This window comes from Marmota flaviventris, chromosome 1 (assembly GCF_047511675.1).
Source record: "Marmota flaviventris isolate mMarFla1 chromosome 1, mMarFla1.hap1, whole genome shotgun sequence".
Lineage (NCBI taxonomy): Eukaryota > Metazoa > Chordata > Mammalia > Rodentia > Sciuridae > Marmota > Marmota flaviventris.
Genome location: NC_092498.1, coordinates 3,288,512 through 3,315,483, shown reverse-complemented (window position 1 = coordinate 3,315,483; position 26,972 = coordinate 3,288,512). Strand labels below are relative to the sequence as shown.

The following is a 26,972-nucleotide window of genomic DNA, read 5'->3' as shown; positions in this document are numbered from 1 at the left end:
TCCTCATCCTAGGTCACCAAACACCTGATCTTATCCCACATCCTGATTACAGACAAATAATTAGTTCCCCTTAGAATTTCAGAGCCTAAATATTGTAAGAATGATCAAATACAACATCCTCACCCAACCGCTGGAAATCGACAGCCTAGGAAAGGGATATGCTCAAGGTCACAGAGAATGCTAACAATAGAACACCAGAACTTTCTCGAACACACACAAATGCATCTCAGAGAAAGCGCTGAATGAACAGGAAGTCTACATTCAGAAGGATCAGCGTGGAATTCAGAGTCGCCTTCCTCCAAATGCAGCTCACCCTTTTCCAGGTAGCCAACAGCTGCTTATCAGACATCTGCTCTGGATAATCCGCGATTGCAAACACACATCCTAGTAAGAAGCCTTCTTCTGGAACTAGAACAGAATTATATAAGAAAAAGAAAGGACTTCATGAATATGTATGTTGCCAAGTTCATGTGAACATATTACACTAACAAGGCTTAAACATGAGGTAAATACACAGCAATCTGGACACATTTGGAACATTGCCACAAATATTCTAATTTAATAACCCATATAAAATAATCATTAAAACTAAAATTAATGAGGCATGATGGCACATGTCTGTAATCCAAGCAACTCAGGAAGCTGAGGCAGGAGTACCCAAGTTGCAGGCCAACCTCAGCAACTTAGTGATACCCTGTCTCAAAATAAAGAACAAAAGGGCTGGGGATGTAGCTCAGTGGTAGAGCACCCCTACGTTCAATCCCTAGAACCAAAAATAATAAAAACTAACATATTTTATGTGTGACCACTAAAAATTCTTGAGTTAGTCCTTGTGGCAGTCTGGCTGCTCTATGGGACCCCAACATCTCTTCGGTATGTGATGGCTGACCCAAAGAACAGAAGACAGCCTAATGATCCCATGATGACTCTGTCAGGCATGAGATCTGCATTCTCCGCCTTGGGGACTATCAGAGGTGAATCTTCACCCACACCCTCAAACACTCGAGAAGCATCTATGCAAGTATGAGGCCTGCAGTACAAAGAAAGCAAAGCCCCGTTACTAACTCTCCACTGCTGGGTCGTGTCCAAAAAGCTGCTGCTGCTGCTGCTGCTGGGGTGGGGGTGGCGGGGGCTGCGGAGGCTGCTGGGGTGGAACCTGGTGCTGGAGCGCCTGGGAGGCCTGGCTCAAGTGTTGTGCTGTTTGATTCTGCATCTGCTGCTGCTGCTGCTGCTGCTGCTGCAGGCGCTGTAGCTGCTGCTGCTGTAGCAGGCTGTGCTGCTGCTGCTGCAGCTGTGCTAACTGCTGCTGTTGCAGTTGGTGCTGCTGCAGCTGGTGTAACTGTTGCTGCAGGGCATGCTGTTGCTGAAACGGCTGCAGCTGCTGCTGAGGGCGATGCAGCTGCTGCTGAGGATGCAACTGTTGCTGTGGAAACGGTAGTTGTTGCTGAGGAAACTGGTGCTGATGCACTTGCTGCTGCTGTTGCTGCTGTGAGAAGGGATGTGGCGGCTGCTGGGGGTAGGGATGCTGGGACATCTGCTGCTGCTGCTGTAGCTGCATGATCTGCTGGGGCTGGAGGTGCAGAACTGGGTGCTGCTGCTGCTGCGGCTGGGGCGGCTGCAGCATGTGTGTCTCTGGAGCGCCCTTCACCTGGCTAAACAGCACAGCACTGGCGTTGGCGTTGGCATGTCCTGGCTGGCTGTGATTCACCTGCTGCTCTAGATTTTTTGTGGGTGCTGAAAGGGACTGTAATATCTAGAAGACAAAAGTGGGTGCAAGTCATTATACAGAGTTCCTGAAAGGTACTATGGTCTCTCCATCAAAGAAAAACAGGACAGTCTATGTGGTTAACATTCAATAAAACAGGAACATCGAATCACTGCAAACTTCAAAAACAATATCTCATTTTTCTTATGTATTGATTTTGTGTCACCAACATCAATAAAGTGAATAAATTCCTATTTTTGAGAAAACCATTCTCAAAAAATATTTTAAAAACATCAAAATTTTAAACTACACAATGCAATAAGCTGATGAATTAAAGCTGACAATAAAGACTCACGTGGCTGCTGTGTTTCAGAGAACAGAGTGACAGGGCAGTGAGACAGACAAACTGGTAATGCTGTCCTGTCCTCGTGGATCCTTGGACACTGAGCCCAGGGGTCCTTGCGTAACCGGCAGCACCTCTGCATTGCCCATCTCCCTCCCACAGGACTGTGGCCTTCAGGGACCAGGATGCACTGGGGAATGACAGGTGCTGAAGGGATCTAGTAGCCAGACTCAGCTTCACCCAAACCTTCCACAGCTGCCATGTTCCATTTCCCCCCGCTTTGTGGTCCAGAGTCCAGTGAAGACCCACAAAGCCACCTTCCAGATGACAGCAGGTGTTCAGATGGCAGCAGCGGGGCTCAAGCTTAACACCAGGAATGGTTCAGGCAGCAGTGAGGCTCAGCATGGCCTCCACCTTCCCCACTGCACACGGCCGTGCAGTGCGTGTGAGAAAAAGAGGGGCAGACAAGGTCCCAACAGCAGGTCTGTTTAAGTGGTACATGTTCCCCGACTAAGACATCACATCACAGCTGGCCAACAATCCTTCCTCTAAGAAGACTCTGAGCTTTTTAGATGGACAAAAATTTCAAGCTAGAGAAAACCATTTGCTCCAGACCATTTCCCTTCTAGGTCATCCCACTTCAAAAGGAGCAAGCTGAGAGCTGGATCTATGCTGAGGGCGTGGAGGGGAAAGGAGAGGGATCCAGAGATGTCCACCAAGCAGAGAATCACACTGCGAGTTTTTTTCCTTATATCCTGCTCAGTACAGAATAAAACAAAACCAAAGCAACCTGTCACGGCATAAGCTGTGTTCAACATGCTCAAATGACAAGTCTGACCAACTTCTTATGGCCCTGCAACCAGCACGAGAACTGTTTCTTCTCTCTAGTTAAAGACTTCAAAAATACCCAGTCAAGGACAATGGGAAATGAGCCCCCATCTCTGGCCACCCCAGGGGCTGAGCAGCCTGTGATGTGCACAGGTCCTCAGAAGGCGGATGGAGACACCGGCTTGCACACATGTGCATTCTGAGTGTGCAGCCGGCTAGGAGGCCACCTCCCAGGGAAACATAGCCGGGCTGGGAGGGAGTGTGCATGCTTGCTACCATGTGGTACCCTTGGGGGGTTTTATTTTGCACATATATTATTTTCAGCTACCGCAGAAATCACACATGGGAACTTCATGGATCATAGGAAATAAATGCTGCGGCCACAATGAGCAGGGATGACCCAGCTGTCTGCCACCTGCTGCCCTGAGAAGGAAGACCCCACACAAATGTGGCAGCACGTCCTGGGACCAGGGCATAGGGGAGCATCTGGAGGCTGCACTGGCCCTCCTAGCACTCCTACTTCCCTCAGAGTGGCACAAAAACTCAGCTGGCTTGGGTGACTGCGTGGGGAAGCATGGTGAGAGGTCGGAGGAGGCCAGAGTGTGCAGCAGGCAGCTGGAGCAGAATCTGTGCTGGGCTGGGGAAGCCAAGGTCACAAAGGCCATCTGACCCGGAGCCAGAACCCGTTGCCCTTCACAGGGTCCCACCACTCTTCTCATTTCTAAGGTCAAAACCTGAAGAGCTCTCCTGGCCTCTGGCTTGTTGTTCATCATGCCCACTTACGCCTGCTGCAAAGTCCCCTGGCTTTCCAGGGTACAGCTCTAAACATGTGTCCTGCTGCTGTGACTGTGGCTGCTGCGCCTGGTGAGGAATGGGTAGACCTTTCCTTTGCAGTCTATCTGTCCTTCCTTAGGCAATTCCAGAATTCAGTGGGCACCTGCTGGACAAGTCCTAGCCTAGCAGTCCCGTGACCACCTCCCCACCGTGGTCTTCCCATTCTCTCGACCACTCACTCCCAATCACTCTGTAAACCCGTGGTCAGTCACAGGCATGTGACATAAAGTGGAAGGGACAGAGGAATCAAACAAGGAGTCGAGGGGCCAAAAGACTGTGGGGCAGGGCAGCAGGTGCTCAGCCTCTGCCATTCAGGACCCTAGAAAGGCATTTCAAGGGACCATCCCTCTCAAGACAGGCTGCACCCGGGACCGCTCGCTAGTCCCCGTGTCCATGCTCAGACCATACCTACATGCCTTTCTGCTGCCAGGGAGACCCTGCACCAGCCCCAGCCCCAGGGGGCCTTTAGCCCATGACTTGTGGTCTCACTCTTATCCTCGCAGGATGCCCTCGCCCATCCTTCCTCCTGTCCCTCCTATGCACGTACTTAACATCGGGAGCTGCGGCTGCAAACTCCACGGGGCCCTGACCATATTCAGCAATGCTGCCCTCCCGCCCCCTAGACCTGACAGCTATCCTCTCTCCGCGGGACCAGGCCTTCCAATCCCCTCCAGCTCCCACCTCACTAAGCTCGCCACCTTACCGTCCTGCAGCCAACAAATTCTTGCGTACCCTCAGGTCTTGGAAGCTGTTCTCCTCTCACCTGGCACTCTGCCCCCAGTCCTCCCGGGACTGCCCTGTCACTCAACCCTGAATTATGCCACTTCAGCCACAAGGCCCTCCCAGACCACCTGGTCCAAAGCAGCTTTCCTTCTCCCAGTTGCTGTGCTGTGACACTTTCTTCACAACATCTAAGCCACCAAAACCTTGCTCCCACATGCTGGCCTGCTGTGTTCTCCACCTAAGTGGGGGCTCGTCCTCATTGGCCATTTTATCTCCAGTGCTCAATGGGCACCACCACCAGTGCCCTTCAAACACTACCTTACACCTACTTAGAACTTTAAGAACACTCTGTACCAACAAGCTCCAGCCACAAACTAAACTGAAATCAAGGCTTCTGCAGTGAATGAGTTCGATTTATACTATTCATTTGCCATGGAGTTCTTGATGGTAGTCAGGGACGACCAGTAAACAGCACTCCAGCCTTTGCTGTCACTGCCCATTTTAACCGTGTGAGAGCAGACCCTTCTCTAGGGGAGAGCGCTCCACCACTGCGTCCTGATTCTGCTCATCCATGCTGGCTCTACACCTAAATACACACCGTTCCCCTCTTACAATAGCGTTTAGGACCCTAAAATATGCAGCACATGCTTGAATATGAGTCAGACCCGCAAAACCCACTGCCAATCTTAGAGGACATCCTGAGAAATGCATTCTGAGGCGACTTCACTGCTGTGGGAACATGATAGAGTGCATTTACACAAATCAAGACCACTAGACACCACCAGATGACATGACCACATGGGACCACCACACTGGTCAACTGTCAGCCCAAATGGTGTTACTGGGCACATGACTGTATCTGTGCATACATGACTGTAAAAGTTGTTCTTACACAAATAAACACAGCTTGTGAGTTACCTGGTCTGAATCAGCAGAAACAATACACTATACTGAGAGAAACATGAAATCCAATTCTTATATCCAATATTTAAATTTCTTTTAAAGAGAGACTTACATGTGCTACATTTGATGGCCGGTTAACCTGCTGAATGTCAGCATTATTAGTAATATTTCTCAATGTCCGCACAGCTGGACTCCAAGTAGCTATCATTTCTGATCTTTCAGAACTTTGGAGATTCTGTCCAGAAGCCATTAAGTTACCCCGGACATCAGGAGGCAGAATGTTACCTGGGACGGGCGGGACATTGGCACACAAGTTAATGAGCCCAGGTTCCTTTCCCTGAGGCAGCCTGCGCTTCGCCGCAGCCAGCGGAGGGACCTCCGCCGGGGTCCAGTTCAAGTTCCGCTCTTGCTTTTCAGGTGACGAATCTGAAGAGTCATCAAACATCAGTTCCCCTTTGGATGCCTCGGTGCTAGGTTTGGGTGAAAACTGCTGGTCCCCGGAAGGAGAGCCCTCCTGGGAGCTGGCCGGGCTGGACTTCTCTGTGCTGCCCTCATTTTGTGAGTCCTGCTCCTCGTTCTCCACCTCCTCCTCCTCCTCCTCTTCCTCCTCCTCCTCCTCCTCCTCATAGATGATCAGGCGAGGGTGGTAGAAGGCCTCATCCTTCCGGGTCTTTCCAGATACGCAGTCCAGGACCCAGTCGGGAGTCACGACCTTGATGCCGGCTCGCTTCACAGCACACTCGTACTTCTCCTGTGAGCAAAGCACAAACACACCACACAGCCATGAGTGCCGCCGGGCCCGGGCACCCTTCCAGAGGTGCTCCACCTGCAGCACCTCTCCTGTTGGGCAAAGGGTGGGAGCCGGGTCAGGAGGTGCCACGCGGCCGTGCCACAGGAAGTTCTCCTGCCCACACAGCAGTCTTAGATTTTGTTTAAGTTAACTTACTGTTTCTCTAGGCAGAATGCTGAAGGTGCCAACTGGTTTCTTTCTTTTATTTTTAAATGGGTGCATCATAATTATACACAAAAGTGGGATTCATCCTGTTGTATTCATATGTATACATACACAATTTGTTCAATCTCCTTCCTTATTATTAACTTCACTTTTAAAGTGATACTTTAAATACACAAGTAGCGCTAGGAATGGACTTCTTCATCAGATGGAAGAAATTTCTAGGCAGCATAGTATTCAGGCAGTTGCATGCATATTACTGGCAGCTTTTAGCCAAGTTTATTGTGATAATCAGGAACAGAACACAAAGCAGAAACAGTTGAAAAACCTGCAGTTTGACCAGAAAACTGCAAGTAAAACTTGGCCTGAAGAAGTGTATTGTTAAAGGGATCAAAGCACTAAAGAAATGCTGATGACTTCATCCACAACTATAAGGGGGTTGGCTTGAGGGCATCTCAGGAATTTTCGAAACCATACCCATCTCAGGCACAAGTGCAGGAAAAGTCAAGATTCCTAAAAGCAGAGACCAGTGGGGCACCCTAATTGCAGGGAGGAGAAGGGCAATGAGGAAGCTGTTTCACGGTGCTCAGCAGCCCAGGCACTCAGAGGCTGCTGAGCCAGGGTCCCAGGTTTGGCTACTGCTCAAGATGGCGACAGACCTTTGCGTCAACCATGTGGTGCTAGTGTTGCAGGAATGCAGGATGCTGGAGTTAGAGGTTCATGGAGGCTTCCTTCCCCTGCAACCAGCAAGATCACCAGGGCAGAGTTACACCAGCCTTGGGCAAGAACCTCATGATGCATGTGGCCCAGGTGCTGGACAGGGAGCAACAGGACTGGTTTGCCCGGCTGGATTTCGGTCTCTTCCTTTGGTCCCATCCCTTCTTTCTAAGCTCCTATTTCTCCCCTGTGGAATGGAAATGTTTTTCTGTGCCTTTAAGGATTGGATGGGTCTATGTGACTGACTTTTGATTTGTATAGGGCTCATGATGAGAGTTTGCCTCAGAAGAGACTTTGAACTTGGATTTTTGAATAACCCTGGAACTGTTGAAACCGTGGGTCCTCTTGAAAACGGACTAAATGTATTTTGTGTTGTGAGATGGGGATGAGGCTTTAGGGGCCAGGGATAGAATACTATGGTTTAGACATGAGGTATTCCTCCAAAAGCTCATGGGTATAACAATGCAACAAAGTTTAGAGGTGAAATGATTAGTATGAGCCTAACCTAATCAGCACATTAGTCCTCTGACAGGTAACCCTCTGGGTGATGATTGTAGAGTATGACTGCAGGAGGTGGGGCACTGGGGGCACGCCTTGGAGATTCATATTTTGTCCCTGATGAGAGTTCTCTTTCTCTCTCTGCTTCTAGGTGACAATGTCCTGACCTACTTTCCTCCACCACACTCTCCTGCCATGATGTCCTGCCTCACATTCGGTCCAGAGGAGTGGAGCTGGCTGTCTATGGATTGAGACCTCCGAAACTGTGAGCACCAAATAAGCTTTTTCTCCTCTAAATCTGTTCTCGTCAGGTGTTTTGGTCCGAGCAGTGAAAGAGACGGCTGCTTTCTCTTAGGTCCTTTGGTGTACATGTGGGCATCATGGTTTCTTAACACTATTTTGGTACAGAAGGGCTGTTTATTACAGACAGGAATAGCAGGTGCCCGAGTCTAGTTTTTCTCATGGTGACTGATGGACATCTGCCGGGTATGCTGTGAGCACTACTGCCCATTGTTGTTATTTTTACTATTGACAAACAAAAAACCTGCTTTTAACAACCTTTACCATTGCAGAGGAAATGCAGTAAGCACTAAAATAAAAGCTCCTTTTTCTCATATTAAATTAGTTCTTTTAAAACTGGGAAATCAAAATCGGAAAGGTAAAAATGATTTTTCTTTCTTTTCCCATTTGTAGATAAAAATCAAGGATGAAGAGTAAATAAATTGCATGAAACAATATTATAATTCCATTACAGACTTTAATAAGATAATCCCTAAATACATGCATAGTGCATGTGTACATATGATATCTTAGGTATTAATCAATCCTTTAAAATACAGAGTATTTGCTTTCTCTAAAAATAATTACGGTAGCACATTTGTTGTTTTATTCACAAGCACACTTAAGTCAAATAAAAAGATCTGTTTAAAGTGCCTCTTTGCTGAGATGAATAAAACCCCACACTACACACACACACAAGATCTTAGATATGGCTTTCCTCCAAATAAATTTTTTTTTTAAATTTCAGTTTTAGTTATACTTTAAAAAATTAAAGTCAATAAGTACTTTAAAATATAGATTACATCCAGGGCTGGGGTGTAGCTCAGTGGTAGTGTTTGCCTAGCATGCTCTAGGCCTTGGGTTCAATCCCTAGCACTGCAAAAAATACATAAGAATTATTAATTAAAAATATACATTACATCTGGAAACTTAAGGAGTTTATAAGGATCTACAACAATACATTTTCAAAACATGTTGGAAGGAAAAACAATTAAGTGATTTAAGGCTCTGAAATTAAAAGTCAAACTATAAACAGCTTTGACAAACCTACTCTTCATACATTTCCTCTTACATCATAACTGACTCCTCAGACGTATTCATTCAGTTACAAAAGTTATAAAGAGCTCATTTCTCCTCCAAACTATTTAAATTCAAGTGATTTTTCTGTAGCTGTACATCAATATTGATGTAAGAAGAACATCTACAATAATTACTTAAACAAAGCACATTATCAGATTATTACACAAAATGTGAATTTTGACTTAAATGATCCTTAAGAGCCCCACCCCAGGTTTCAGAGAGGGCTTCTTCTTGGTTAGAGGCTTACTAATAACGCTGAGCTCCAACTAGTCTCGCCACCTCAAGGCCACCTGCGTCAGGAAGCTGGCATGATGCACAGCACACACCTACGACTCCTGGGCTCGCTTTCAGATTCTGTGGCCGGAGTGCTTGGCAGGACACGGGCCTCACCTCAGCCCTCTGCCACACGATTCCTTTCTACACTGAGGACTCTGCGCACACAGATAAAATAATAATGACGACAGTGTCAATTCAGAATGAAAGCAATTTAAGAAGGTGGAGCCAGTGACTGATGTATGGAGACAGGAAACTACACAGACTCACTAACCTCTACTCTCAACACTGCAAAGAACTCGGGAGAGAGCTGCTTTTCCCTTTCTTGCCTCAGCAACCCCAGTGCTTCTTCAAGCATCAACCCTGGGGCTGAGCTAGTCTGGGAAGGGGCGGGGTAGCCTGCATTTCTGAGGAGGCCCAAGGATCCCACCTGAGGAACCCATACCTCGCTGCCCGCCAGTGCTTCAGTGCATGACTAGCATGCCTGGGACCCAGCACTTCCGGGCGTGGTGGCACGTGGGCACACCTGTGTTCCCAGTGGCTCAAGAGGCTGAGACAGGTGGATCACGAGTTCAAAGCCAGCCTCAGCAAAAGCAAGGCACTAAGCAACTCAGTGAGACCCTGTTTCTAAATAAAACATACAAAAAAGCTGGAGATCTTGCTCCACAACTGAGTACCCCTGAATTCAATCCCTGGTATCAAAAAACCAAATAAATGAATAAATAAATCCCCAGGGGCTACAGTTATAGCTCAGTGGTGGAGCACTTGCCTAGCACGTGAGGCCCTGGGTTCCATCCTCAGCATCACATAAACTTAAATAAATACAATAAAGGTATTGTGTGTCCATCTACAACTAAAATAATAAATTTTTAAAAATCCCCAGCACCAAAAAAAACACAACTTAAAAATTTAAAAAAATAACATTGTTGAGGGGTGATCTAAAATTTTTTCATAAAAATAAACTGAACTGGGTGCAGTGGCTCACACCTGTAATCCCAGTGGCTAGGGAGGCTGAGACAGGAGGATTTCGAGTTCAAAACCAGCCTTAGCAAAAGCAAGGCGCTAAGCAACTCAGTGAGACCCTATCTCTAAATAAAATACAATAGGGCTAGGGATGTGGCTCATCGGTTGAGAGCCCTGAGTTCAATCCCTGGTACCAAAAAAAAGAAAAAACAAAACAAAACTGAAATCTTATGAAATTGGAAGGGATTTTCTTAAGATTAAAAAAACTACATTCCCTATAAAATAAACCCAAATTTCTTTGTAACTGAAAGTCATATTTGGCTCAGATCTTCTATGAAATGAATCTGGATGTAAATAATATAAGCCAATAAAACCAGCTCTTGTAAATGGTATGCAGTAATGTTAAAGAAGCTCAAAAAAGACGTGGTTACTGCAAGTACTTAAATGACACACAGAAGGACAACGCCTAGGACACACTTACCCCCTTTGGCTCTGGCACGACCAAGTGTGTGCATTTCCTGTTGAGGTTCAGCTGGCAGCTCCCGCCATGGAACGTGAGCAAAGCCCACAGGGTGCTTCTGTCTTCAGATGACACCTGGCACAATTAGAAAGGAGGCTTTTACCAGACATGCAACCCAATGATGCTCTGTTTTCACTTGATTATTAGAACTGTACTGCCATAACAATGGTGTCTACTTTTCTGCTTTAGTAAATGAAACGTAACGTAAGGATATCAATGGAAAAAGTCAGAGAAGCCCTTAATTTTAGTCCTATCATAATAGTTTTATGGCTCTAAATCATTTTTTTTTGCCTTGTCACCAAATCAACAAAATATATTTACATCCACATTCCAAAGCTGGAATGGAAGATTATCTCAGTCTACAAAGAAATGATGGGGCAAGATCTAGTCCACATTTCCAACTTCAACTCGGGTCATTTTTTAAAATGTTTAAGTGCAATTTCAACATCAAAACCACATTTACAAGAACTCCTTAAATCTAATGAATAACAAATACTAATTATGAGTGGAAAAAAATAAAAAAGTAAAAGTACAGTAAGCTCAGGGAAAACATAAATGTCATTTAACACAAAAAACAAATACGGCAAGTATTAGAGGAGTCACAGGAAAACAGACACAACGGCTGTGTTGTGACCAGGCCTTAGTGGTCACATTCACTGCCTGCCTACTGTGTGCCAGGAACTGTGCCAAGTGCTCTCCACACCCTGACCCTGAGCACTGCCACCCTGTGAAGGAGGGGAAGCAGCCACACTGCCCCAGGCACCTGGAAAGGCCTAGCTGTGAAAGCCGAGGCCTGGGCGCACAGGTCCGACCCCGACCGCCCACTGTCCTGGAGTGCTTCGCAAAGCAGTGACCCGTGGGAAAGCCAAAAGCAGTACAGACTTTTTTTTTGCCCCTAACAGTACAAACTGTTTTTTTTCTGAAAAGTGAAAGAAACAGTTAAGAAACAGTATGGCCATTAATTCTGAGATAATCACATAAATAGGTATTGGCTTATATGATTGGGGGGATGAATTTATTTTCAATTGAGGATTGTGGGTACTGCAGATTCCTGAACTTGTCTCAAGTTGATTTTTTTAAAATACTGATCAACAGCACATTGATTCATGTTTAATTGTCGGTACGTAGCTTGCCACTAACCTAGTACTCAACATCCACATCCACCTCATCCATTTATAAGTATTTTTAGAAGCTATTGTGTATTCCACACTACTCTGTGCATGACAAAAACACACTAACTTACTTTCCTTTTCTTTTTTGATATTGGGATTGAACTCAGGGACACTCAACCACTGAGCCACATCCTCAGCCCTATTTTGCATTTTACTTTAGAGACAGGGTCTCACTGAATTGCTTAGTGCCTTGCTTTTGCTGAAACTGGCTCTGAACTCACGATCCTCCTGTCTCAGCCTCCCGAGCCACTGAAATTGCAGGCGTGCACCACCACACCCAGCAAAAAACACACTAACTTTCTAAAGTCACCTTTAAAGTCATTCCTTTCTATTTCTTTAATTGCATAATTATCCAATGTCACATTTCAGAAGAAGAGACCAGATTACTTTCAGGAGAGGCTTTCATAGAAACATTTATTTCCTACAGCATTTAGGGCTAAGACTTAATTATAGGACAGGACAAAGTAATCTACTAAAATGAAACTGAAAACGTAACCTAGGTATGCCTTCATCACCAAGGCTTGGCCATGCTGGTGGGGCATTAGCTGTATTCACCACTGCTGCAGCTCCAGCCCGGTGTGAATTGCATGTGGCCTGCACCCCAGATGTGCCCCTTGCCAGGGTGCCCTATATTCTTGTGGAAAGAACACCAGAGTGACAGAGGTGAGCTGGAGTGCCCAAACTGACTCCAATAACCAGCTCCTGTTAGCCTAGAAATGTCCATGACTCAGGCTCTCCACCAGTGCATTAAATAACCTGCAATGGCCACACCAACTAATTTCATGCCTCTGCACAGCATAATTAGGAATGCTCTTCCCACACCAAAACATCAAGAACAGTTCCATCGTGGTGATAGTATTATGGGGACAGTTTTATTTTCATCTTTATAGTTTTCTGTATTTTCCAAATTTTCAAAAGCATTAATTGAATTTTATAACTGGGAAAAGTGGTTTTCTTTTTTAAAAGCCATTTTCTACGAAGAGCTATCTTGACGTGCCGGCTCCAAGGTCCTGCCGCCTCTTCGATGTGTTTAGCTAACATCTGAGAACTCCAACATGGCCTCAAGGCCCTCCTGGCCTGCGTGGCTTCTGCCAGGCAGTGCTACTCCCACATGGACCTTAAACACCAACTGCATTTAAATAACATCCTCAAACATGGAAGCCTTCCCTGTGCCCAGGCCCTCCCCACCCGCTGGCTCCTTCTCCTCTAAGATCCAGCTCAGATATCACTCCACTGTACCCCAGCAGGCTGCAGAAATCTGAACACTCCCCACACTCTCCACGGGTCTGCGGTTTTGTCCCCCACCCGACACTGCTCCAAGCTTCAAGGGGCAGAGGATTAGAACCTCACCTCTTCCCCAGGAATAAATGCTTCCCTACAACTAATCAAAAGTACCCTCTCTTCTACTTTAGGTCTCACCACCCGCCAAAAGATAGTCCAGTCTGAGTGATGAGCTAAAGACTAAAGACTAGGATCTTACTAAAGATGAGGGTCTTACCTAAGATTCTGTCCTACACATATTTGAACTTGGTACAGTGCAAGGCACATGGGTAGGCAGTCAAGAAATATTGAAATACAGAATGCAAAGGACATTCATCTTAAGACTTCCAGATTCAAGTTATGACCTGGGCAGGCTCTCCATTAGACTCTGAACCTACTCCCCGACACCTACCCCACAATTACAACAGAGGCCTCAGCCTGCATCAACACCGACTCAGAAGAAGGCAGATGATCTCTGTGCTTCCCAACTCCTGGTGGCACAAGCTCCCTTCCCTACCTCTCTCTGGGAGAGTTCTGGAAGACTCCAACAAAGAGCTCCAGCTTGTATCAACACCCTGACGGGAAAAGACAGAAGGTCACTGAGAACCACCAAAGCAAACAGTCCTTGGGTGAGGTGGGTCTTGCCTGGGGTGTGCATGTGTGCATGGTGTGCTGGGCACCAAGGAAAGGCAGATTCCTTGGTGGTTTCCAACCGGAGCAGAGACTGACCGCCCCAATCACCCCCTCTTGCTACTTCTGTAGCTGGTGTGTCCACCAGCGTTTCTATGTACTTGTTCATGTCTGGCCCGTCTAGACGGTGGTTAACACGTGCCTCTTTGCTCTCTACAGGCTGCGAAGGAGGCACTCTTCAAGGACATGTTGGGCCTGAGCCCTCACTGCACACTGCACATGCCTGCTCATGTATCTTAGGACCAAATTAACATTTTCTAGCAACCACATTATATTAGTGCTCCCAGTGTACTTTTCTTAAACTAAAATCTCCAGGGCTTCTTCACATAAATATGATCAAAGTCTTCCCCATGCATACTTAAATCACTTTCTAACTCAAGTGCTTTTTATTCTACCTTATGACATACTAGGAATTTCAGTTCAGCACAGTAAGTTACAAATTATAATAAGTATAGGGAGGGACCCATGAAGATCTACTGATTCTGAATTCTGACTTCTCACCTAATGAATTTGCTGAGAGGGTACAGAATATCAAAGACCTTGCTAAGTTCCCCTCTCTGCCTTTCATCCAAAAGCTGTGAGCAGAGCTCTGCTCAGCTGGCCATAGGAGGGCCCTCTCCTGCCCCACATCTTAGGATCAGACATTCAGCCATCTGGCCACAGCTGGGAATCCAGCTCTGAGGCTGTGCTGACTACACTGGTGTCCCACAGCCTAGAAACCAAGATCCACCAGCCCGAGCTGAGTGGCGCTGACGGAGCCAACCAAGACGCATGCTTCACTAGCCTGCACCCTTTCTCTCGTCTGCTCCTGGGCCACAAACAGGACTGAGGGAACACACAAGGCCCTGGGCAACTGTCTGCCACAAATCCATGCTCTACATCCTCATCTGGCACACTGCTATTTCTTAGCAATAAAAACAATTAAGTCTGACTTCATTTTTGACTTCTAAAAACAATATCTTATTCCTCCAAGGTCTTCTTCATTCATTTTACAAATTCTTTCTGTGAGAAGGCCTCCTCCCTGTGTGTGCCACCAGCGGTTCCACCCTGGGCATCTGCTCCACGCTGCACGATGCTATGGGAATTCCCTTCATGCCACACCATCTCCAAGTCCTAGGTTTGGATAGCCCACCTACCCCCAGCTCCACCTTTCAAACCCACATCACCGTCTTCTCTCACAAACCAGGCTCCTCTCTCTTCCATCAGCAATGCACAGCAGAGCTCCAGCTCCTAATTTCCATGGGAAGGAATCCACCAGAGACCTGGCACAGATCCGATCTAAAGTCATGGCTTCTGTCTTTGCCCCACAGGATTCCCAACTCAGTGGGACCTGCCAAGGCCCTTCTGTTGCTAGGTTCCGTGTTGTATGTGCTAATCAAGATCCAAATCTTTGTCTTACATCTGTAAGACTTTCTTACCCAGTCACAACTAATCTTCACCCAGACCTCTATGACAGCTCAGGTTCAGAGCCTCAGAGCCTCCTCTCCAGAAAGTGTCTGACTCAGTGGAAAAGGGAGCAGGAAGTGGACCATGCTGGCTTGGGGTGGGGCAGGGAGCCCTGGGCGCCTTTTTCAGAGATGTAGGTTAGTGACGTGGGTTCAGCAGAGTAGACGTGGGGAAATAAAACCAGATCATGTGCCTATAAGACGACTGCAGTGTTTTACATTCGGTATGAGATATTATTAAATGTTAACTGAGTCTAGCACTACAGAACATTTTTAGTCTGGTAACCCTTAATGTTATGACACACACAAGTGGGGATACAATGTATATGACACACTCCTATGGTATGCTGGATGAGGTGGCGTGGTGTGCGTGCATATGTTTAGAAAGGAGCGTGTCAGCAGGCCTTGATAAGAAGTGTGATCTGGGCAGAACTGGAGTAAAGAGGTAAGAAGGATTTCCAAATAGAGCAAGATCAAAGGAGGAAGCTGGCCAACAACCCAACATGAGTACCCCCACCACCAAGGCACGCAGAGAGACTGCAGTCAGACTCCCTTCCTCCCTCAGCACCCCTGATTTGCCCTTCCTAGAGTGTGCCAGGGAAGGAAGCAACAGATGCCCCTTAGAACATCACCCGAGAGCAGCCAGCGGCCAGCAAGGGCTGCCAGAGAAGTGACGTGGGAGGACTTCCACTTCATCTTCACCAGGATGATGACCATTAAGTCTAAATACACTGTTCCATGTCATTTGAAAGTGAGTTTAAGTAATACCAACTTGAATTTTTAACAATAGCTTTTATTATAGCTTAACGGATTTTCATAGCTGGGAACTAGGACAAACTCCAATAAAGAAGCATAAATATCCAATTCTCTTGCTCTCCAGAATAACCACCAAGAACATTTTCATCCCTCCTTCAGGTATTTCTTCTCAATGTTACTTGGTTGTTTAAAACTGTACATACCTGTGATATCTGCTGCTTTTTTCCATTTAAAACATTTTCTGTATCTTCTAATGTTTTCATAAGATTTTATTTAAAAATTGCTAAATATCTAAACTACTGTGTAAGTACTATACAGTAGGTTTCTTAATCATTTCCAAATGGTGATCTGAGTGTTTCCAATTTTACCCTCTTATAAATAAGCAATGAACGTCTTTATGCACTATCTGTCCAGACCTCAGACTGCCAAAGGGAAGAAGAGCGAGGAGAGGGAGCAATGCCTCAAGGCTCCGGACACCACCTGGCTTCTCCAGACAGTGTCCCTGGGACCTACACCCTGCCAGCAGGGAGCCACAGAATCTGTCCTCAGCGTCCCCACCAGAACTAAGCACATTGTTACAACCTCGATAAGCAAAACTTCTTATCTCACTGCTATGAAAATGTTCACATCTTTAATCAGAAACTGTATCAAGTACTTGGTTATTACTTGTGATTCCTCTCTATAAAGTTGTATATCACTTCTCTGACTCATCTGCTAAATCTTTGTTATTTTTGTTTTGTTTTCATGGCATGAAGCACCTGATGATGTTGCTGTTTATTTTGTAATAATCTCCTTTCTGATAGGCTATTATTTTTTTTATTATATATGAAAATACAGATTATTTAAATTCTTCAACTATAGTCCTGACTGAATTTCTCTTGTCATTTTTTAATTTCATTTTAAATATTTTTCACATTCAAGTTTTAAATCTTTGTATTTCTTTAAATTAGAAAAGTTTTACTCAATTTAAAAAACTTTGAATCTTTACAGGCAAGATATTTAAATAATTTAAGTGTGTCAGAAGTTTATACTGACACACAGTTAATTTAGTACAAGGATTCTCTAAAGCTGGTTAACAAGTCGTAAATCTAATCATGTAAACATTCAGAACTATCATATGTAAAGAACACAAGACTAACTGTAACCAAGCTTACCTGAGAAAGGCAGGCAGTGATTCCAAAAAAAATCTGACATGACTCTGGAGAAAATCCATTGACTCTGTTGTATAGTTATTAAGATTAAAATGCAGTAGGAAGAGCATAGGCCGGGCCTCCCTAGCACGCATCCCTCATTCGCCCGCTCCCCCCTCCATTGACACCACTCAGAAGACACAGGCCTGAGCTGACCACAAGAGAGTGCAGAGCAATCTGGAATAAGTAGAAGTAGGTAAAACACAAGGAAGTGACCCATTTTCAGTACAGTTCATTTTAAACTCCAATCTCTCCACTTACATCATAAATAAAATGGGCACAACACATTCATGGGGAAAACATTTTCACCTCCAATAGCCAGTTATCTACACATCCACAAGTGAAAACACACACACACACACACACACACACACACAGCACTGCAATTATTTCAAAAGCAGAGTAAGAAACCCTGATGTGAATGCTCCCACTCCATGGTAGAAATCTCCTTCCTAGGACAGCCTGCGCTTTATCACCACCATCTCGTGAACTCTGGCAAGACAGCCAAGTCCCCTTTCTCAGGAGAAGTCTGAAATCCCCAGACCCTTCCTAGTTCTACAGCTGATCTTAAACTTCCTTCAACTCAGCTACCGAACGTCACTAGTCACCAACCCTGAGATCAGGCTACACGTGAGGCACATGGGACTCTAGGAGCCTGCACTTTACCTGACTCAACAGAAGGACGGTCTCTGAATGTGGGAGCGTCCAGAATTCAAAACGGGCTAACAGAGTACTTCTTCCCAGAGGAGCGAAGCTTCCCCTGAGAGCGGTGCAGGAGAGCAAGGACTCAAAACCACGCTGTTCCTGACGTCTCCTCCACGGGCCCATCTCACAGTGCTGAGTCTCCCTGGCCGTCGAGGACCTGCAGTGCGGGGAGGGATTCAGCCCCACCCCACCCCACGTCAACCGCACGCCCCAGCTCCAAGACGGGGACCACAGGAACCTCAGAGCACACTGTCAACCAGAAGCCAGTTCCCTTCTCCAGTCCTTCAGGCTTCTTAAGGACAGGCAAGAGCTCAGAAAGGTGTGGAGGGCATCTGCAAACTCCAGGGAGTCAGGTGTGCAGAGGAAACAGTCCCCTCAGGGAAACTGGCTGACCTTCAAAGACTCCCGCCAGGCCTGCAGTCCCCTTTTTTTTTAACCTGTGCTTTAAAAAAACAAAACAAAACAAAATAACACACACACACACACACACACACACACACGAGAAAAAAGGGAAAAAAAAACAGGAACTTATTTCCTTCAACTCTAGACTGGGTGAAAAATCTTGGAAGAACTGCTTTTAAAGGGATATTTTCCATTTCTTTTAGGCCCTCTCTAAATCCTCATTGTATGATACCTTCTAAGTGCATTGATTTACTAGGTAACAAAGGCAAAGTCAAGCAGGGTTCATGACAAACTCCTGTCCAAGCCCAATCTCAACACTAACAGCCTGAGATCAGGACTTCTTCAAAGAAGTGACTTCCACAATCAGGCTCTGCTTATAGCCAATCTCCAGGGAAGCTTCCTGCTTTCAGAGTGAAACAGAAGCCACCATGCATGGGAGTAAAGGGCGGATAAGCAGATGCCCCATTCCTGACACCTGACAGTGCCTGGAGCAGTTGCATGCAAGAACGGCTGCGGGGGAGCACATGCATGCAAGGGTGCACCGAGGGATCACCTCACTCCACTCTCAGCAGCCAACGCGCAGCAGGTGCTGAAATGGTGCACGAATGAACAACCCTTCCGGTGACTAGAAAGACCAACAACGCATGCTTTAAAACAGAACCTGCCTCTCCTGCTGTCCCCAAGCACTCTGAACCACTCACAACCTGGTTTACGTAGGCTTTGGATTCTAGAAATACTCGGCCTAGGCTTCACAAAAGTTGAAAAGAACTACAACTCCTGCTTCCCAGTCCTAGCTAGAGCTGCTTGCCACAGCTGGTCCCCTTTTGACATGGATAATGACAAGGATCAAGTACATAACATTTGATTCAGGATGGAAAACAGCAGGGATAGGGTACAAACGAACAGTTGGTCCCAAGCAACGAGTCCACATTTCACTCAGTAATTGTCGTTTCAGTCTTAAAACCAGAGCAACCCTTTCCCGCCCCTCAAAAAAGGATACGGCAGAAGAGCTCCACACTGTACGGACAAAGTCACCCAAGAAGGCTGAAAAAGAAAAGATTAAATCAAAAACTGTTTTCAATATGTAATCAAAATGACATCATTTCACCAGAAATTAAAAGAACATTGTAACTGATTATAAAACATCCAGAAATAACATTGAGAAATAACTATGGGCACTCAAGTGACTGACTGAGCAACCTCACAAGGATTATACCCAAACCCGAACCTCAAATCCAGATGAAGCACCATCATACTTTTTAAAAGTATCATGCAGAGACATTTAAATTTTAGGTCCACAAACTTATGAAAACAGACTTAAGAACCAAAGGGATGGGATTGCTACCTACCCCTCCCTCGCCTCAGTCTCATGCGAGGTACTGTCAGGGCCTCATACATCCCTTTTTGAATCTGGGCTCAATCAAGTCCAAATTCAAATTTTTAAAAAATATTTTCTTAGTTGTGGATGGACACAATACCTTTATTTTATTTATTTATTTTTTTATATGGTGCCAGGGATTGAACCCAGTGCCTCGCACATGCTAGGTAAGCACTCACCACGGAGCCACAACCCCAGTGACATTTCTATTTTTTAAATAAAGCCAAGATATAATGTTTATAAGCCATAAAAATTATTTCTAGCTGCATGGTAATCTTATGAATTTCAAAACAGACACTAAACATAAAATAGATGAATTATTATCTTTTTAGGTATTTTATATTCTTAGAAAATTATTTCATCTCATATCTCTATATTTAATTTTTAAAGTTATATTAATCATTATCCTCATAGCTCTATTTTAAAAAGTCACAAGCTAAAAATATACTGATGCCCCCATTTAGGCAGATGACTTCCAGAAACTTCAGCTGAGTGGGACACTTATAGACTCATCACTCATCCATCAATGCAGTCATCAGATATGTATTTCACATCTATTTTGTGCTGAGGTGGTGCAAGGCACTAAGGGGACAACAATGAACAAGAGAAATGCAGTCTCTGCCCCATTCATACAACCTGTATTTCAAGCTAATGATTCTGGAACTATTTTCTTCTTGATACTGGGGATTGAACCAGGGATGCTCTACCACTGAACTTCATCCCTAGGCCTTTTTACTTTCTATTTTGAGTCAGGGGTGGCTCTAAGTTGCCCAAGTTGGCCTACAACTTATGATGCTCTTGCCTCACCCTCCCAGGTAGCTGGGATTACAGGTCTGTGCCATCACACTGGCTCTTCAAGCTACTTTTACCAAGTTAACCTTAATGAGTTTCAGACCACAGAGAGCCCCCACAGCATTATTTAGGTGACATCTATAATTCTTCTAAAAGTTTAAGCCTATTTTCTGTAAAAAGACAAAAATATAAAACACTTTACAAAATATTGGTTGTACTTGCACTAATTATTTCATAATGATTTGATAATTTCACCAAAATTTTTAACTTATTGGATAAAATGCACTATATTAGAAAGACAGCCCTTAATGTTTCTGTCCAGGTGCTTATCTAAGAAAACACCTTTCCTGTTTTGATAATCCTAGGGAAGTCCAGCTGAAGTCCAGTGCTGGGCTGGCATCAACAGCCTGCGTTCATATTCATTCTCAGCAGTGACACCAGAAGCCCCTGGAGCTAGGAGCCATGACTGGGCCCCACAGGAGAGTTCCGTGGATCCACATTGCCAGCTGCCCTCGTCTGGCACCCAGGAAGGTTTCCAGAGCCTGAACAATGCACTGTGTGAAGGTTAGGATGAGTGAAGGACGATCCTTCCTGCCAAGGGCAGAGGAGCTCTGTGACCACAGGCAAGCTCTCAGGCAGCTCTAGGAAGGACCGGTGTGGAAACACAGCCTTACGGCCATCCCTGCATCACACACCCTGAAATGCCTCCCCAGGGAACAGGCCAGGCTTTCCCAGTTTGAAGACTGCAGGTGTAGCCAGCATGAAGTCTAGTCCAGGCAGACGGAAGAGAATCACCTGGGGCCTGCAGCTCAGGTTATCTATGTAGAATAATGCAAAGTTAAAAAGCAGGACACTATGTTACAGCAGAAATGGAGAACTATAACAGCAAAGTAGTAAGGAGAATTTATCCCAAGAGCAAATAACAATATACAAAAATAAGCCCACTACAAGTCAGCATAATCAACATTTCCAGTGATGTTTCAAGGCCACTGAGAAAAACACTGTTACTTAGAAAATCATTTCAGAAGTTCTTGTGCTTAAAATATTGAACTTTAAACATCTATAAAATTCAACAATGATAGATAAATTGTTACTGTGCACAAGGATGCTGTATTTGTAAAGTGCACCATCTAACTGAATATCCAGGTAAAGGCCAAGGGTATGCCCCTTAAGAGCCAGGCCTATCTTTGGTAGCTGATTTTAGACTCAACCATCAGGAGCAGAAGCCACTAAGAAAGACCTGGTCGGACTAGGAACACAAAGTCTCCCACACTGCCCTGAAGGGCAACAACTGGGGACCCACCCTGAAAAGTCCTCTCAGGGTGCATGCAATGCAATATGACAGGCCCTGGACAGTGCAGGTGCTACCACAGACGACAAGTGGGCTGGAAGGCTAACCAGGTGCAGATGGAAGAGCATTCGTCTTAAAGGACTATGGCCACTGGGCAGCGGAGCAGGGACATGACACACTGCACTAGCACACGGCAGTAACTGCAGAAGCCGACTTAACACTGCGGAGGTCCTGGGTATTTGATGCAGCCTCATTATCTACTGACTTTCCCAGGAATACAACTACTGTATGAAATGGAAACAGACTGCTTGGCTTAGCCTGCAACTTTACCAAGGACTGACCACCATTCTGAAATGTCACCTCACAGCTGCAAATTCGGCTTGCAGGCTAGGAGGCTGGTTCTGCACGGGCAAAAGTCACATGCTGTGATCCTACAGACATCAGATCTGACAGCTTCACTGCATCCTCCCACGTGGTTGTGCACAAGTGTTTACAAGTGGAAATGCACGCTTGTCAATCATTCTCCTTTGACTTCTCCTTTCCATTTCAGCTTGTGCATTTTATGTTTGGTTTTGGTGCTGGGACTACACATGGGACCCAGGCATGCTGTGCATGGCTCTATCACTGAGTTACACTGTCCGCCATATGTTATCTTACATGTAAATTTCATTTCTGGATAATAAAAGGGATGCCATAAAGTATTTATGCCAAAAATGGGTTAGGGATCAGACAGGTCTAACAACACTGATGTTGCTGGTCTACCAACAGTGACTCAACCCCAAAAATGTGTTAATAAGATTAACCTTTCATATGAAATCTGCATTAAGGTATGCAAAGTACAAATCTTTAGAAACAGTACAAGGCCTCTGAGAAAGTTAGCAGGAAGGGGAAATGAAGTACAGAAGGGAACGAAGAGGTTGCCCTGTTCACAGCCTAGTCCCTGGAGACAAAGTGGCATCAGGTGAAAGGACCAGGAAACCTGGTGACCATTAGTCTTCAGAGTGGGCCAAGCAGACATAATAAGACATGCGTGCTATGCGAATATGACCACTGCATTTATCACTGCCAATCCACAATCACTCTGACTGAGCAGCTTGACAGTGTGGTTCATGAAAACCTCTTCTTGAGATAAACCCACTTTCAGGTTTATTTTCAAAAGTCAAGTCTTTAGTCGGCACAGCAGTTTCAGACCCTGGATACAGTGATGTCACCACTTCCCAGCAGCCAGACAGCATCTCTGTGGCCATCTTTCCTAACTCCTAATTCTAGCATTATTAAACCACAATAACTTCAATATTGACTGTTTTTTTTTTTTATTAAAGCAAAGTAAGTGCATGCAGAGGAAAAACATGACGGTGTAGAACTATTTTAAAACAAACATAATAGAGAAGATTATTACGAAATTAACAAATTTAAGAACACATTTAATTGCAGTCACTTGTTGGCTAAAGCAGACAGCACAGTATGTAGATCAACGGAATCTGAACAACTTATCCACCAAAGTCCCACTTTTTATAATAAACTACCCACAGGTCAAGTTGACAGCAGTCCAGATGGCCACCAAGTGCACAGTATAACTAATGGCCATTGTAACCACTGTCACACTAGTTAAATGGCACAACCAATGGGTCAGCTGGAAATCAGGACCATTTGCCACCCCAAGGAAGGAGATTAGCCCTGTTCCAGGCTACCTCCTCCCGAGATTCGCCTGCTTTGGGAATCAAATACACTTTCCTACAATAATGCAAATACCCACCTGATTCCCGACAACAGATCCAACTGCTAGGACAAATTTCTTTGGCTGGCAGTGTCCAGCCAGTGGTAGCACAGGAACTGTGACAGACCTAGAATTACTCATACAGAACCCTGCTATATCATGAGAGAACTAAAAGGCACAAAACTAAGGCAGGTTACTGAGCTGTTAAGGGCTTTACTAATCTGGCAACTTCCCATCTTCAGCAGAACTTCAGGGAACTCTATAAAAAGAGCTACACTGAAATGCCAACCTACTGCTTTCAAGTCACATGAGGAAAAGACATAAAATCAGATTTCTACTCACCTTTACAACAGGTAAGTCAAAGACTTCTCGAGCTTCTCCAACCTCGGGATTGTCCCCGTCCTCTGAAATTATGTGTGAGGCTAGGGCATTGTAAGAGACCTCCTTGGCTTTTCCAGCCTTAAGAAGCTGAATAACCTAGCAAAACAAAAACACAAATTAAAATGGAAACACTATATATACTCCTGATTTGTGTAAATAATTACTGGAAATTTTTAATAAAAGTATACTACCTATCCTACATAGTTAGTAGCTTTATTCTAATATGCCAAGGAAATGTTTGGGAACAATAAAAAGCAGCAAATCATGATCCACTAAGTGACACAAGACATTGCAAGCCAGCTATTAGGCATGGCGTATCCTCAAGACAGGACACAGAAGTCGCTGCTGAGATGGGGCCATGGAGAACACTCCTCCCAAGTCCCCAGCCTAGAAGTCTGGGATGGACATTTGCACCACAATTAGGAAAGTTTCTGGAGGAGACCCAGGAGAATTCTTATGAATTTACAGGTGCCAGCCAGGCAAACATACATGCTGGGGAGGGCACTATGTTCAAAGCATTGGTCAGGTGAACTCAGATCAGACTTTAAAGGGTCTCTTACTAAGCGTTATGCACAGTCTTGTCTCTCATTCACTGAAGGACAAGCAGGAAAGCAACACACTCAGATCTTAAGATGAGTCTCGGCCTGAGAAGAGATTGGGGCTGGCTGCATAACCAGACAGGAGTCCAATTAAGACAACTGCACTAACCCAGGTGAAGAGGCAGGCAACTTCATTAAAGGATGCCATTAGCAATAGGAAGCAGGAAGATATGAGAGAATTACCCAGTGACTGGAAGGGCTGCAAGCATAAGGGAAAGGCAAGATAGAAATGCTGGGGAGCGCTGGCACCGCTCCCTGAGGAATGCATCAGAAACACAGGAGTAAGGAGTTACAGCATGGCCTTCAATTTGGGGGCAGTGACACTGTTCTTTGGTGCCACGTGAGACACTTGGCAAGATGCTTCCAGTTACATCTAGAAAGAGATTTGATCTCCCAGGACAGAGTACAGCATGTTAAACACATGGCAGTCAAAGCTCTGAGAATGAGATCCCCCAGAATGCAAAGTGTGGGCAGTGAACTGGAGGTCAACTGCTGATGACACTTCAGGATCAGTGGCAATAACAACAGTATCAAAGGAGAGCAGCATCAACAGAGCCAGGAATGGTGAGGGTCAAGGAGATCACGAACTGAGAGTGTGCACCAAATACGAAATGACATGGTATTGACAGCTATATTAACCCACAAGGGGAACCCTTCTTAGTTACTGGCCACCAATAGATCTTTAATATCACATCCCCTGCACCTGCCATACTTACATGAAATACTCATGCCTGCAACAGACCCCTCTCGGGCCCCTTCTCTGCTTCCTTTTCCTGAAAAATTTTCTGTGTTCACTTCTTACTTCCTATTCATTCAACTCCCTGCAGACCTGGTGCTTCTACCAAGACTCTACTGAAAACTGTTTTCATGAGCTTTTTGGACACCGAATCTAGTAGCTTCTTCCCAAAATCCACATTATTAACCTCCACATGACAAGAATTATCTTTTTTTGCTCTTTTCTAGACAGTGGTCATCTTGATGTATTGCATGTACATAAATGCCTTCAATCCCTAGCACTTATATTCCCCATGAAAGTCATCTCTAGCCCTCTTAATTTCCATTTATCTCAAGACTCTACTTAGCCACATTTCAGCGATATCCTCTCCCAAACGCCCAGTGGAGAAATGTGTTCACCTTTCAGCAGTGCACCACTGTGCTGCGGCTTATTCCTCCCCATGGTGATCCTAACTGACCCGACACCTATGTGTGGCTCACAGATATTCATCACTTATGCACTTTTTGCATCTACACTTACAACATTCAGAGAATGGATGTTGGGCTCTAAACTTTTTTATACATATATATACTGTTAAAGTGGTTTGCCAAAGAAATTTTTAAGTATTTAGATTTAATTCATAGTTGAACACATACTCCCATTCAGCTTGTTCCTGGCTTCAAGAAACATTTGGGTCAAGCCCCCTGTAAGAGGCAAAGTCCTTGAGGAGCAGGAGGGAGAGCAAAGAACAGTGGGTAGTGGAGGGGAAAAGGCGGAAATTACAAATACGAGAAGAAAAAGGCACCCTGTTCAAGAACTCACTTTGACCACTGAGACCTGTTTGAGACCTGTTTAAGTCTTTAAACACAAAGCTAGAAGTCTCTGCACCCTGAAGTCACAATGGAAAAGAGTTTGTTTACTAAGATACAAGTCTCTGGAAGGCCAAGATGATCAGCCTTCCACAATTCCTTCTACAATACCCAAATTTATCTGTTGCAGGTCAGTATCCACCTCCTGTGCCTGTGTTCTGATCGCCCAGGAATTCCCAATCCTTCAAGCTCAGAGCTGAGATGTGACACCCAAGGCAGCACAACTGTACAGTTTTAGGAAAGGAAATGTTTTGAAGATTTGACCTGAGGAGTCCAAACTAAGGTGCATTCCTCCCGCGGAGGGTGGTTAAACTGATGAACCGCTTAGGAAAACCCACACCATCCCTAGGCGTGGGAAAATTAAATGCTTATGTAGTATTACCAGGGCATTTCCCAGGTTTACTGTGCAATTCACCCAGTTAGGAAAATCGGAGAACAGGAAGGCCAGCCCCTGCAGGGAGCGCTCCCAGCCCGCGCAGGACCCGCGGTCACCCGGGAGGCGGCCTGTCCCCGCGGCGCCCGGGCCCGCGCGAGCTACCGGCGGGGCTCGGGGCCCGTGCCTCCCCGGCGCGCAGGCCGGCTCTCCGCGGCCCCGCCGGCCCGGCTGCGCGTGCGAGGAGCGGCGGGCGGGGGCGGGGCCGGGCCGGACGGGACCGTGGTGGCGCACCCCGCGCGCCCTCCCGCGCGGCCCGGCACCGGCGGCTGCTCCCGCGTCCAGGAGCGCGCCCGCGAGGGAGCCAGACCGGCCGGGCCGGACGCACCGGGCCGCGGGGCGGTACCTGCGGGTCGATGTCGCCCACCGCGTAGTACTTGACCTCTCGGAACATCTCCTCGGGAACTTCGGGCGCCCGGTCCGACATGGTGGCGGCGGCGCGGACGGCTGCGGAGGCGCCCGCCCCGCCCCCGGCCCCCGCCCACCGCCCGGCCCGCGCGGCCCCGGCCGGCCCGGCCCTGCGAATCGGGGCTTGCTCCCCCGCCCGCTGCGCCCCCGC

The 26,972-nt window shown here is 46.0% G+C and overlaps 1 protein-coding gene across 2 annotated transcripts in view; it reads right to left on the bottom strand.

Moving 5' to 3' along the window:
* The window catches only part of Paxip1 (PAX interacting protein 1), a 46,764-nt gene extending 19,892 nt beyond the window's left edge, over positions 1-26,872 (bottom strand). The window contains exons 1-8 of one of the 2 annotated variants that reach the window (XM_071610690.1): positions 26,760-26,872; positions 23,759-23,893; positions 19,239-19,282; positions 17,096-17,159; positions 10,580-10,693; positions 5,449-6,087; positions 1,066-1,753; positions 314-408 (exon numbers count right to left, since the gene is read on the bottom strand). In XM_071610690.1, the coding sequence (XP_071466791.1) occupies positions 314-408; positions 1,066-1,753; positions 5,449-6,087; positions 10,580-10,693; positions 17,096-17,159; positions 19,239-19,282; positions 23,759-23,893; positions 26,760-26,840 (1,860 nt within the window). In that variant the 5' untranslated portion in view covers positions 26,841-26,872. Of the gene's footprint in view, positions 1-313; positions 409-1,065; positions 1,754-5,448; positions 6,088-10,579; positions 10,694-17,095; positions 17,160-17,797; positions 18,233-19,238; positions 19,283-23,758; positions 23,894-26,759 lie in introns of those variants that run through there. The other variant, XM_071610691.1, reaches the window with a different exon arrangement.
* Between the last annotated feature and the right edge of the window lie 100 nt (positions 26,873-26,972).